Here is a 14,833-nt window from a genome sequence, read left to right as displayed (position 1 = left end):
TCTAAATAGGTCAGTCAGTTCCTTTTCTACCACTCTCTGGTATACATCTAATAGATGATGTCTAGCATGAATTGGGTAAAAGTGAGATGTGTTTTTGAATTTAAAAGATGTGCAATTATCAACCAAAGTGTCAGGAATTCTAATGGATTCCTGCTGTAAAGAAGTTAAATTAGTGAGATCTAGCAAATCAGTATACCTAAGTCCCACAGTATCATATTTGATAGGTATCTGAGTTGTTAGAGGTAAGTGATCCATTGGATTTTCTTTGAAGTGTCTTTTCAAGACAATCTTACGAACAAATCTATTTATGTCTATAAGTGTATTCACAAAATCAAAGTTATGTGATGGTGCATATGACAAACCTTTATTTAACAGATTAGTTTCTGTGCTAGACAAAGTATAATCAGAGAGGTTAATAACCGCTACTTCTTTACATTTTTTCTGACTCTGCTGGGGTAACGAAAAGTAGGCTCAGTTTGCTCATTATTAGCTTTATCTGATGGTCTTATAGGGGTACTTGTTTGAGCAGGTGGCTTAACCAAAGTTTTTAACATTTTTCTATTGGGATTAGAGTCTAAACTAGTATTTTCTAGTACAGGGAGATCTTGTGAATGTTCTCCTTCTAAAGATTGAGCACTGGTGTCTTGACCATCAGTGTCTATGCTTGAAAAAGTAACATGTTTACTTCTATCAGACTTATTTTTATTACCTTTTTTATTTTTATTTTTGTTCTTATTGTTCTTATTAGATGACCAATTTGATCTAACCGGTTTATGTTGTTGCCAGGAATATACTATATTCAGTTCATAATCCTTAACATCTCTCTGGTATTTTTGTACCTTTCTTTCAGATAGAACTGTATCAAGATTATCATATCAATTGTCTCAATTAGTTGCTTCGTGTAATCAATATATTTCTGAGTGGATTCAAAGGGTTTAAGTGTCTCAATAACATTATTGATTTCAACAAGGACCTGTTCCCTTTCTACTTTTTTGTGGTTTAATAACTGTTTGATCAATATTATAGAACAGTTGGTTAAATTCTCATTCCATTCTTCCATAAATGTTGGGTTACTGAGCGCAAAGGAGGGGTATTTTTTCATTCTTAATCCCCTAGGTACCTTGCGTTCAGATATATAGAGTTCTAAGAACTCTATATCCCACCACAAATTGGTCTCCTTAAACCTCAATAGTTCTAATTTAGAAAATGCATTTGTAGTGTCATCCTCATTTTCCAGAACCAATGTCTGGCTTTCACCTTTAAGTGCATTCTCCATAATGCGTTTTCTTTTTGTTTCATTTATAACCCCTGTGGGTACTGTCATTGTTGCCATTATGGAGAGTGTACTAAAGTACAAATATACAATATTAATATAATATGAACCAACAGAACCCTAGATATATCAGCTGAGATAAATCTAAATCAGGAGCAATCAAAGGAAAAACAATAGGGACTTTAAACACTTGTGGACTCCTACTAATATTAAATCTGACTGTTAACTCTAAATTGTTATTAAAGTATAAAAGCAAGTAAATTCGTACTGTGTACTCCAAACGCTATATATAGAGTGTGGATCTTAACATGTCAGATGATGTAAAAAATATCAAAAGAATTTATAGTATAAAAATATGTATATCAAGTATGGAGCTGTCCACATTAAGTCCAGAAAATTGAGTATTCCGTCCCAATATATTGCGCTAGTCTGTGTGTAATCACAGCGCTATGGAAAGTTCCAAGGTGATGGACCGTAGTGTGAATAAAGTTCCCTTTTTTACAACCTCAGGGCCAAGACACAATCCAGGTGTGTTAAGTAAATAAGCCGTGAAGTACCTTCAGATTTAGCGGACCAAACAGTTCATTTAGGTAGACATACAGTACTAAACAACTTCCTCCGAAGATCCCAGTAGGGCAAAAGCTCACCAGTTCCGACGGGGGGAGTATGTACCGTCTGTGTCCGCGTCTCTCGTCGTCCTCAATGGCCAAGAGCTCTGACGTCAGAATGATGTGCCACATCACACATCAGGTACGCTGAACAGTGTCAGACGTGAGGAATACGTGCAGCGTCGCACGGAAGATCCGCAGGAACGTACCAGGCGTCCACTGGGTCCCAAAGGTAGAAGGCTCTTAGGTCTGGATGCGGGTTCCAAGTAGCTTACAGTCAATGCGGTATCTCATCCGCTGTATATAAGAAGCAAGAAATCCCCAGAGGAGGGAAGCATTGAGGCCGAAGCTACATCCAAGGTCAGTTCAAAACCAGTTTATTGGCAGAGTGCAGGTACAAAGGTGAAGCCAGGACACAAACACCTGACGCGTTTCACGCATGCGCACATGCGCTTCATCAGAGGTGATGTGTTCAAGGTGTGAATGGACTTATATACAGCAACACAACCAATCCAGGTATCATTAAATAAATAGAATAAAGGTTACACCTGTAATATATGATAAGATCGTTTGCTGTAAACAAGCCAACCACTCATTATTTTTCTTGTAAATATGTATACATGTGTAAACAATTCAATTCTAAGACTTCATATATATAGAAGCCTATAATATTAATAGTGCATGAAAACATATATCGTGATATATTCAAAAACAATTTTTTCGATAGTAGAGAAAATACAATTCATAAGTACAACAATAACCAATCTTATAAGGATGGGGATCTAAATATAAGTAAATAATAATTATAGGTGGGGATAGAACACAAGGTACTGGTTATGAACATTGTAAATAATAAAAATGGTAATATAAATGTAAACTTTGTTTCCAAACTATCAAGTATATGAAAATTAGATAGCTGAATATAGATCCAATCTTAACCATATAACTATCTCTTATAAAAAAGAAAAGAGAAGAGAGAAAAAATGAAAACATATTTTTTTTAAAAAGAAACACAATATATGTTTTTTGTATATCATGTTAATAAAAAAATAAACCTTAAATAATATTAATAGCCCTAAATAAATAAATAACTGTTAACATTAAAACACAGTATTGCAGAATTGGCTTGTCCTGTTCTCTTTTCCATATGTTTTGAGATACTCTTCTCCTACTTACCATACCACAAAAGTAATCAAAGCAGATAAACCGCAGGGGCACAAGAAAGCACTTCAAATAAAGGAGGGCACAGTGTGGTGAGACAACCTTGGTGCCTGGAAGGTCTCTCCCTTGAAATAAACTTAACTCATAAGATAAAGGTTAAACTCTGTGAGTAAACCCCCAAAAGCGGTCGTTCTTTTATCTCTTTATTTTCATATATATCACAGCAACAAATCATAAGGAAAGACGGTATTTATTAAAATCCCACGTGAATTCCCCTGTTTGGAAACTTTTATGTGGACTCTTTGCTTTGTTTCCCAAAGCACATATATAAAATATATATATATACATATATATATATATATATATATATATATAAACACACACACACGTACACACATATATATATATATATATATATATATATATATACACACACAGTATCATTAAAAATAACATTTTATTTTAAGTGAAGAACATAGGTATGTGTTTCTTTAACGCAGTTTAACTATTGTACCTTTTTGCGCTTTTTACTTTCGTCTTCAGTGCAAGAATAGGAGCGCTATTGATTTAACTTGAGTACAGTTAGTGCACAATCAGGTAGATTACAAGTTATGCGCAATAGAGGGTATTTAACGAACGCAACAAAAGTTGCGTTATTCCACCCTTCATAGCGCTGCCATTACAAGTTTTTAAACAGCCGGCTTGTGCGTGCGATATGGTTGCATTGAGCTCCATACCACACAAAATACAAGCGCTGTTTAGACGTGCTCATGCACGCTTTCCCCATAGACATCAATGGGGAGAGCATGTTAGAAAAAACCTAACAACTGCGATTGGGGAATGAAAAGCTCCATAACGCAGCCCCACGGCGGCAACCGTATGAAGAGGATGCTCCACGCCGAATGTATTCAGGAGGGACCTGCTCCGCGCCGCCGGGATGAAGATAAAAGACGCCGCCTGGATGGATGAAGACCTCGCCGCCTGGTTGAAAACCTCTCGCTGCTTGGATGTCCAGACTTCAGCAACTGTAAGTGGTTCTTTGGGGGTTAGTGTTAGGATGTTTTAAACTTTTTTTGGGTGTTTTTTTTTTTTTTAGATTAGGGTTTGAGCTATCTTAAAAGAGCTAAATGCCCTTTTCAGGGCAAGCAAAAGAGCTGAATGCCCTTTAAAGAGCAATGCCCATAAAATGCCCTTTTCAGGGCAATGGGTAGCTTAGGTTTTTGTTGGAGTTTAGAGGTTACTAGTTTAAATTAGTTTATTGTGATGTGGGGGGCTTTTGGTTTAGGGGTTAATAGGTTTATTATAGTGGTGGTGGTGTCGGAGAGCGACGGAATAGGGGTTAATAACTTTAGTATAGTGGGGGAGATGTGGGCGGACGGCAGATTAGGGTTAGTAATATTTAAATAGAGTTTGCAATGCGGGAGGGCGGCGGTTTAGGGGTTAATAACTTTATTACAGTGGTGACGATGTCGGGAGCAGTGGAATAGGGGTTAATAAATTGTTTTAGTGGCGGCGATGTCGGGATCGGCATATTAGGGGTTAATAACTAATATAGTATTTGCAATGTGGGAGGGCCTCGGTTTAGGGGTTAATAGGTAGTTAATGGGTGTTAGTGTACTTTGTAACACTTTAGTTATGAGTTTTATGTTACAGTTTAATTGCGTAAAACTCATAACTACTGCTCTCAGATGGCGGTACGGATCGTGTTGGTATAGGCTGTAATGCAAGCTTTTTAGCCTCACCGCAAAACTCGTAATGGCAGCACTATGGAAGTCCCATGAAAAAAAAAGTCATTTTTATGAGGGCGGGACTGACGTTGCGTTACAGGCTAAAAGGCTTGTAATGGCTGCGTTGCTGTTTTAACACTGAAATTACGTAATCTACCTGAATGTTATCTATATGGCACACATGAACTAGCGCTGTCTTACTGTGAAAAACTGTCAAAATGTACTGAGATAAGAGGCAGTCTTCAAGGGCTTAGAAATTAGCATATGAGCCTACCTAGGTTTAACTTTAAACAAAGAATACCAAGGGAATAATTCAAATTAGATGATAAAAGTAAATTGGAAAGTTGTTTAAAATTGCATGTCCTATCTGAATCTTGAAAGCTTCATCTTTACTAAACTATCCCTTTAAAGGGACACTGAACCCAAATTTTCTATTTTGTAATTCAGATAGAGCATGCAATTTTAAGCAACTTTCTACTCCTATTATCAAATTGTCTTCTTTCTCTTGCTATCTTTATTTGAAATGAAAGAATTTAAGTTTAGATGCCGGTCCATTTTTGGTGAACAAACTGGGTTGTTCTTGCTGATTGGTGGATAAATTCACCCACCAATAAACAAGTGCTTTCCATGGTTCTGAACCAAGAAATAGCTTAGATGCCTTCTTTTTCAAATAAAGAAAGCAAGAGAACGCAGAAAAATTGATAATAGGTGTAAATGAAAAAGTTGCTTAAAATTGCTGCTCTATCTGAAGCACAAAAGAAAAATGTTGGGTTCAGTGTCCCTTTAACTATGTATTTAACTTCTTATTAGAGCATTTTCTTTTTGCACTTCTATTTTCTTTTAATGAGTTTATTTTCATGTAATTCATAGTTCCATTTTGTTAAAGGGACACTGAACCCAATTTTTTTCTTTCGTGATTCAGATAGAGCATGCAATTTTAAGAGACTTTCTAATTTACTCCTATTATCAAATTTTCTTCCTTCTTTTGGTATCTTTATTTGAAATGCAAGAATGTAAGTTTAGATGCCGGCCCATTTTTGGTGAATAACCTGGGTTATTCTTGCTGATTGGTGGATAAATTCATCCACCAATAAAAAAGTGCTGTCCAGAGGTCTGAAGCAAAAAAGAAGCTTAGATGCCTTCTTTTTCAAATAAAGATAGCAAGTGAACGAAGAAAAATTTATAATAGGAGTAAATTAGAAAGTTGCTTAAAATTACATGCTCTATCTGAATCACGAAATAAAAAATTTGGGTTCAGTGTCCCTTTAAATATAATACATTTTTTCCTCCATCTACAGGTTGCATGTATTTCACTGACCCCGAAAATATATTGGCGTGCAGTATTTTGGGAAATTGTGTGATGCTAATTTTAAGAGACAGTGTTTGACAAGAGGTGTAAATGGTCTGCCCATTCACCCACCTTAATATATGTACTTGTTTTTCAGTGTTTTCTTGTTAATTTAATCACCCATTAATAGGATTGGCCCTACGAGGGTTAAATGTTTCCCTGTAAGTGAATAAATATGGGCATAAATTAACATTTTACCAACAAATAATCTTACAGCTGTTTCTGCATTTAAGATGTTTACTATTTAAATGTCCACAGCGACCTGTCAACATTAATAACAGCTTAAGCAAAATGTTGCAATTTTAATTGGAAATATGTTGCTTCCAGCACCTCAAGACATGAAGGGATCAGGCTACTATTAAACAGTGAAAAACAAAAATGAGGGAGCTCTGCATTAGAAGCAAGATCAACACAGGGAAGCTGGGAGGTGCTTTAATAGTAGTTACAACGACTGGTGCAGCTACAAGTGTGTTCCTTCTATTTTCTAGGTGTATTTAAAGGGATATGTTACTATAACATGTTCTCCCCTTTAACATGATCCCAATAATCCATTTAACTTGATGGAGTTTATTTGACTTGCTGGAGTGATAAAGACAAAACATTTAGAGGACCAATGACAACATGGTTTTACTTTTAGGGAGACCATGTCAGACTAATCTGATTGGCTTATTTGATTATATAACTAAAGTATTAGACCAGGGTGGAGCAGTTCATGTAGCGTATATTGATTTAAGCAAAGCATTTGACACAATCCCATAAAACAAAATAGTTTATAAATTGTATCTCCTTGGTCTAGACTCAAAAATTGTAAACTGGGTGGAATGCTGGCTTAAGGATAGACAACACAGTGCCTTAGTAAATGGAGTAAAAGTTCCTCAGGGGTCAGTTCTGGGGCCTGTTTTGTTATATATATGTATTAGTGATATAAGTAAAGGGCTACAGTAATATCAGCAAAGGGCTATGTCTGGTGGCCAATGATACAAAAATGTATAATAGAGTTGATGTTCCAGGGGTAGATCAAATGAGAAGTGATATAACAAAATTGGAGGATTGTACACATGACTGGTATCTAAAGTTTATAGTTTCAAAGTGCAAAATTATGCATTTAAGAAAGAAAAATCAAATGGTAATTACAGACTCAGCAACAGTTTTTTTACTTACAATTGAGGAATTAGACTTGGGAATTATTATTTCAGAAGACTTAAAATTTAGTTCACAATGTAGTATTTTAGCGAGTAAGGCCAGTAGAATGCTTGTTGCTTTGGTAGCGGTGTCTGCAGCAGGAATAGTAAGGTTATTAAGCCAATTTACAGATCACTATTTAGGCCTTATCTTGAGTATTGTGTGCAGTTTTGGAGGCCATATCTCCAGAAGGATATAAACAAACTGAAATCTTTGTAAATAAGGGCTACTAAAATGGTATAGGGTGTAAAAAAGTAAAATTTAAATAACATTTATCAGGAGAGGCTTAATTACTTAAAAATGTATAGCTTAAAGGGCCACTGTAAGTAAATATTTTCTATGCCTGTTACTAACTAACTACCACAAATACGCTTTTTATCAATAGCATTTCATTAACATATCTCTACCGTATATCAGAAATCTTGTCTGCAAATATAATTGTTTTCCAAACCCACTCTGTGGGTATCCTTTGCTCTGTACCAATCCGTTTACAATACCTAGGTTTCAAAATGGCGCTTTAAACACAAAGTTATTGGTTTAAGTATTTTGAACATGCAGTGCTGAAAATAGTGGGCAGGATAACGTGACATCATCGGCGAATAAAAGATATAACTTTTAGAACGTTATGAAACTTCATTTTGGAGAAAATATAGGTCAGTAGGTTTTAATTAATGTTTATTAACTTTAATATGTTAGTTGTTTAGCTTAAAAATTATAACAGAAAGTAATCCTTTAAAGGAGAGAAGGGAAAGAGGTGAAATGATAGTTACTTTCAAGTATATTATGGGGCTTAGTAAAGCTAAGACTGTGAGTATTTTTCATAAAAAGAAAAATTCAAGAACAAGGGGTCATAATCTCAAGATGAAGGGATTTAGGAGTAATTTGTGGAAGCACTTTACAAAAAAAGGGTGATTGATTCATGGGAGGAAGATTAATCTATAGTTGAGCGGACATGATTTGCTGTAGCGAATCATGTCCACTCGACCTTCTGGTGAAATGCTTGTGCAAAACCACCCCCTGCTCACTGGTTGCCAATCGGCCACTAGCAGGGGCCGTCAATCATCCTGATCGGATCGGGATGATTTCAGTCTGCCACTTAAAAGGTGGTGGAGAAGTTAAGTAGCAGTGGTCATGACCGCTGCTTCTTAACTTCCGTTTCAGGTGGACCTGAAACGATGGTGCTCCAAGCTACATCCGCTGCTTAATAAATGGACCCCACGAAATAAACTTCCACAAGAGTTGGTAATGACAAACATTATGGGGGAATATAAGAATGCCTGGGATAAGCATAAGGCTTTGCTACCAACTAGATAAGTTTATACTTTTAAGAAATTTTGGGCAGACTTGTTAAGCCTATGGTTCTTACCTGTCATCAAAATCTGTGTTTCTATGTTTCTATTACTAATATGTTTACAAATCGTTCCTTTACCTTTCCTTTGCCATTTGAAATAGTGGCATTTGCCTGTTGAAACTGTCACATATACTGAACATGTCAGTACTGCAATATTAGAAAAGTTATGGATACAAGAAGCAACTGTAGAAGTCAACCCCCAAGGGTATTCCTGCAGCTACTCTGAATATAATTAACTCTTATCAGCTGCTTGGCTAAATTCATTGTCCCTTTAAAGTAACCCTTTACACTTTTTGGGTTTTAGCATTTAAAATGGTAATATGTTGGTCTTGCTATTGTTAACGTTGACGTGTTGCTGAAATTCATAAAGTAGGATGAAATGTATGAACCCTTTCCTAATTTTGCAAATCCCTAAATAATTTATTGCAGGCGTATTTTTGCCTATATTAATGATTGCTGTCAGTATACATCAAGGGTAGCCATCCTTTGTGGGATAGGGTTTGCATTTAGTGAAGTTTTTCAATGTAATTTACTTATGCATATAAAAAATCATATCTTGTATAGAAAAATGATCTTTGTTTTCCACAGGGACTAATAATATGCTTGTGTTAAATCACTTTTTTTAAAAAAAATAAAAAAATACATGAACAAAACTGATTTTTATATTTATTTTAACTTGAGTCCATACTTTCACTATTGGCTGAGAGGGAGATGAATCACATCTGTTATATTATGGTAAACATTTAAAGATCAGAATAGTATACAATAATGCTATGCTAAACTGATTTATAATTTTGCTTCTTATTTTAGTTATTTTAATTTTGAAAATTCTGCGATTTTTGTTTTTATTAAACAGGGTGGTGGGTAAGTGTTGATTTTCGGGCATTGTATGCTTCTATTGTGGCTCTTGTGATATTGGCATCTAGTTATCAAGCTCCGTAAGGACATCGCCGGACGATCGGGTTGACACCCCCTGCTGGCGGCCTATTGGCCGCAAGTCTGCAGGGGGCGGTGTTGTGAGCTGCTGGTGCAATGCTGAATATGGCGAGCGTGCGTATTGCTCACCTTATTCAGCGAGGTCTGGCGGACCTGATCCGCAGTGTCGGATCAGGTCCTCCAGACCTTAATAACTAGAGGCCATTGTCTGGGAAAGCAGATAAAGGCCACCTATCATAGCACATATTCCTTTATAAGCAATTCAAATATTACCAACCTTTCATCAAAAGTTCTCTCCTATCTCACTACCCCTTTAAACACCATTATTCAGTACCTTCCCAGGCACACAATGGTGTTATCTTTTTTAAGATGGCGCCATTAACACCCTTATGACCACTGTTATAGACCTCTAGTTCCAGTTGGTTATAATAAACAAGATTATTGTTTTTCCTATTGCTAAGACATTTAGACATATCTCTACATTATTCCATTATGAATCAAGCCAGTTGCTGATTTACTGACATGCTAGATAAATGCACAATATATTTGCAGAAAAACTTGTGTAATACTTACATTAGTGACGTGTTCAATATCCCTCCAAATATTACTTTCCCTTGGAAAATCTGCCAAGTCTAAAAAATTATCTACTATGACCTGTCCGATTAAATCATGTCTTGAGAATCGGTCAAAGTCGTACACAGAAAAATGGAGTTTCCTTGTGGCCAACTCATTATAAGGAACAGGGAATAAAAAAACTTCATCAAACACAGGATTGAGTGTTTTTCTATGTACTTTAGTCTGGTGTTTAGTTTTTCTATCTGGAAGTAAATAAATCTTCACATAAGGGTCTGATGTTCCAGAGAAATCCTTTGCGGGCAGACTAACTGCTTTGTGTATTTTAACTATAAGTTTTTCTAGGTCACAATCATATTTAATGATAAAATTAATCTTCCCACAAGATTTGCTGTTACTCCTTCGGCCATCGTCAGTTTCCACAGACCTTTGCTTATATAGTTCAGGCTTTATACGTCCAATTCCAGTTAATTGTTCCTGCTTTTGATACTGTTGAATGTTAAAATCCGGGTTTGAAAGATTCAGCTGTCTTCGAATGGAATTGTGTCTTAAAAAACGAAAAAAGAACAAAATGTCACAGATAAACTACTACAATATACACCTATAATTGTAATATATTTTGAAACTGCAATTAAAGGAACATAATTGTTCAATTGTAAAATTATCTAATGTGTTAGAGAATGTTATTATTGTAAAAATATGTGTCCCTGTGTGCTTAACACTCACAAACAGGTTAAATGCAAAGTTAAAATCCACTAAGGAACACATTGGACTGCCGATACTGATCGTGACAAAGGGCTTCATTTATCAAAGGCTGGGATGAGTTTTGTGCTCTTGAACCTCGTCTGCCCAGCCTCACGGTGAGTGGGCAGCAGTACACTGACCGCTGTTAACATTGCACCATTCGTTGATTGTGCAATGCTGCTTAAATGTGGCCAATCAAGCGCAAGAGGGGGCTGTCAATCATCTCGATCTGATCCGATCGAGATAATTGCAATCTGCTACCTAATGTGTTGTGGATAGGCTAAGTAGCAGTGGTCTTATGAACACTGCTACTTAACTAGCGTTTCAGGCTTGTTCCAAAGAAACGCTGGGGCTCCCAATCAGCAATGGCTGCTTGTTTAATGGAGCCCATGGTATGTGATCAGCATACGAACGTAGTCACAAATCACTTGTCATATACAGATCAGGATCAGTAATGCAGAACTTTAATAGGGTTAAACACATATTTAAAGCCAAGGCTTCACATAATAATAACATTATTTAACATAATTATGTCAGTTTTATAATTAACGTATGAAAACTATGTACTTTTTTTGTAACACATATAAAATTCAAAGTGTGGTGGTTGCAAACCTACAACAATAAATAGTAAATATTATAAGGCCTATTTATCAAGCCGTCAACCAAAAATACGCTGGAATTCCACAGAGTAATTGTGGCGAGCCTGATTCGACATATTTATCAAAGCCTACAAACCGGCAAAAGTTGGAATTTGTGATGTAACATACGATCTGCTGGTCTCAGTCCGACACAGATCGATGCTTACATCATTACAGATGTCCCGAATACAAATTCGGCACTATCTGAAAACTTTTGCCATTTATCAAACTTCTAACAGATACGCTCGCCACTATTCCAGCCCAGCATACCTGGTTTTCAATCCGCCACCCTGGGGGCCGCGGATGCCATAAGAATCAATGGGAGTCTGAAAGCAGCAAAAGCTTATGTTCGATGCTGCCAGATATCCTATTGATTTCTATGCTCGAATAAAAGTTACGTTTACTCCTAACACCTTAACAAAAGCCCGGAGTCTAAACACCCCTAATCTGCCCCCCGACACCGCAGTCACCTACATAATGTTATTAACCCCTATTCTGCCACTCCCTGACCCCGCCACAACTAAATAAATATATTAACCCCTATTCTGCCGCTCCCCGAACCGGCCGCAACTAAATAAATATATTAACCCCTATTCTGCCGCTCCCGGACCCCACCACAACTAAATAATTATATTAACACCTATCCCGCCACTCCCTGACACTGCCACAACTAAATAAATGTATTAACCCCTATCTCGCCGCTCCCGGAGCCCATCGCAACTCTAGTAAAGTTATTAACCCCTATCCCGCCGCTCCCGGACCCCTCCGCAACTAAATAAATGTATTAACCCCTAAACCCCTGGCCTCCCACATCACTACCACTTACTAAACCTATTAGCTCCTAAACCGCCAGCCCCCCACATTGCCATAAACTAAATTAAGCTATTAACCCCTAAACCTAACAACCCACTAACTTTACATTAAATAGTAACTCATCCCTATCTTATAATACATTTAAACTTACCTGTAGAATTAAAATAAACTATATTAACCTACCCTAACTATTATACTAAATTACATTAAACTATATTAAACAATCAATTAACCTACCCTAACTATTATACTACAATAACATTAAACTACAAATTAAATTAAATATATTACATATTTAAAAACCTAACCCTACTCAAGCTAATTAAATCTACAATAAAGAATTACTAAGTTACAAAAAAATAACAACTAAGTTACACAAAATAAAAAACACTAAATTACACAAAATAATAAACACTAAGTTACACAAAATAAAAAAGAAATAAAATATTTAAACTAGTTGCACCTAATCTAATAGCCCTATCAAAATACCCCCCCCCCCCGCCAAATAAAAAAAAACCTAGCCTACACTAAACTACCAATGGCCCTTAAAAGTGCCTTTTGCCGGGCATTGCCCCAGCTCTTTTACCTGTAAAATAAAATACAAACACCCCCCCAACAGTTAAACCCACCACCCACACAACCAAACCCCCCAGATATAAACCTATCTAAAAAAGCCTAGGCTCCCCATTGCCCTGAAAAGGGCATTTGTATGGGCATTGCCCTTAAAAGGGCATTTAGCTCTTTTTCCGCCCAAAGTCCCTAACCTAAAATAAAAACCCACCCAATAAACCCTTAAAAAAACCTAACACTAACCCCCGAAGATCCACTTACAGTTTTCGAAGACTTGACATCCATCCTCATCCAAGCGGCAGAAGTCCTCAGCAAAGCCAGCCGAAGTCTTCATCCAACCGGGCAGAAGACTTTATCCAGACGGCATCTTCTATCTTCATCCATCCGGCGTGGAGCGGCTCCATCTTTAAGACATCCGGCGCGGAGCATCCTCTTCTTACGATCGCCGCTGAAGAATGAAGTTTCCTTTAAATGACGTCATAGAAGATGGCATCTCTTACATTCCAATTGGCTGATAGAATTCTATCAGCCAATAGGAATTAAGGTGGAAAAATCCTATTGGCTGTTGCAATCAGCCAATAGGATTGAGCTTTCATCTTATTGGCTTCCAATCAGCCAATAGAATACGAGCTCAATCCTAATGGCTGATTGGATCAGACAATAGGATGAAAGCTCAATAGGATTTTTTCCACCTTAATTCAAATTGGCTGTTAGAATACTATCAGCCAATCGGAATGTAAGAGACGCCATCTTGGATGACGTCATTTAAAGGAAACTTCATTCTTCAGCGACGATCGTAAGAAGAGGATGCTCCGTGCCGGATGTCTTGAAGATGTAGCCACTCCCCGCTGGATGAAGATAGAAGATGCCATCTGGATGAAGACTTCTGCCCAGTTGGATGAAGACTTGGGCCCGCTTGGATGAAGACTTCTGCCAGCTTGGCTGAGGACTTCTGCTGCTTGGATGAGGATGGATGTCGGGTCTTCGAAAACTGTAAGTGGATCTTCGGGGGTTAGTGTTAAGTTTTTTTATGGGTTTATTGGGTGGGTTTAATTTTAGGTTAGGCACCTTGGGGGGGGGGAATAGCTAAATGCCCTTTTAAGGGCAATGTCCATACAAATGCCCTTTTCAGGGCAATGGGGAGCTTAGGTTTTTTAGATAGGATTTTATTTGGGGGGTTTGGTTGTGTGGGTGGTGGGTTTAACTGTTGGAGGGGTGTTTGTATTTTATTTTACAGGTAAAAGAGCTGATTTCTTTGGGGCAATGCCCCGCAAAAGGCCCTTTTAAGGGCCATTGGTAGTTTATTGTAGGCTAGGGTTTTTTATTTGGGGGGGGGGGGCTTTTTTATTTTGATAGGGCTATTAGATTAGCTGTAATTAGTTTAAATATTTGATAATTTATTTTTTTATTTTGTGTAATTTAGTGTTTTTATTTTGTGTAACTTAGTGTTTTTTTTATTTTGTGTAACTTAGTTGTTATTTTTTGGTAACTTAGTAATTCTTTATTGTAGATTTAAGTAACTTGAGTAGGGTTAGGTTTTTAAATATATAATATAGTTAATTTAATTTGTAGTTTTATGTAATTTAGTATAATAGTTAGGGTAGGTTAACTAATAGTTTAATATAGTTTAATGTAATTTTAGTATAATAGTTAGGGTAGATTAATGAATAGTTTAATATAGTTTAAAAAAATTGTAGTATAATAGTTTAATATAGTATAATGTAATTTTAGTATAATAGGGTAGATTAATTAGTAGTTTAATATAGTTTATTTTAATTCTAAAGGTATGTTTAAATGTATTATAAGATAGGGATGAGTTCCTATTTAATGTAAAGTTAGTGGGTTGTTAGGGTTAGGGTTAATAGCTTAATTTAGTTTATGGCGATGTGGGGGGCTGGTGGTTTAGGGG

General features: G+C 36.6%; 1 protein-coding gene across 1 annotated transcript in view; it reads right to left on the bottom strand.

The window, feature by feature from the left end:
• Positions 1–14,833, bottom strand: part of SYT9 (synaptotagmin 9) — a 366,314-nt gene that overhangs the window by 167,018 nt on the left and 184,463 nt on the right. Inside the window, exon 3 of the mRNA XM_053720281.1 lies at positions 10,160–10,706. Within this exon, the coding sequence (XP_053576256.1) occupies positions 10,160–10,706 (547 nt within the window). The remainder of the gene's footprint in view (positions 1–10,159; positions 10,707–14,833) is intronic.

This window comes from Bombina bombina, chromosome 7 (assembly GCF_027579735.1).
Source record: "Bombina bombina isolate aBomBom1 chromosome 7, aBomBom1.pri, whole genome shotgun sequence".
Taxonomy (NCBI): Eukaryota; Metazoa; Chordata; class Amphibia; order Anura; family Bombinatoridae; genus Bombina; species Bombina bombina.
Note: the sequence above shows the minus strand (reverse complement) of the source record. Positions and strands in the feature narration are given on the sequence as shown.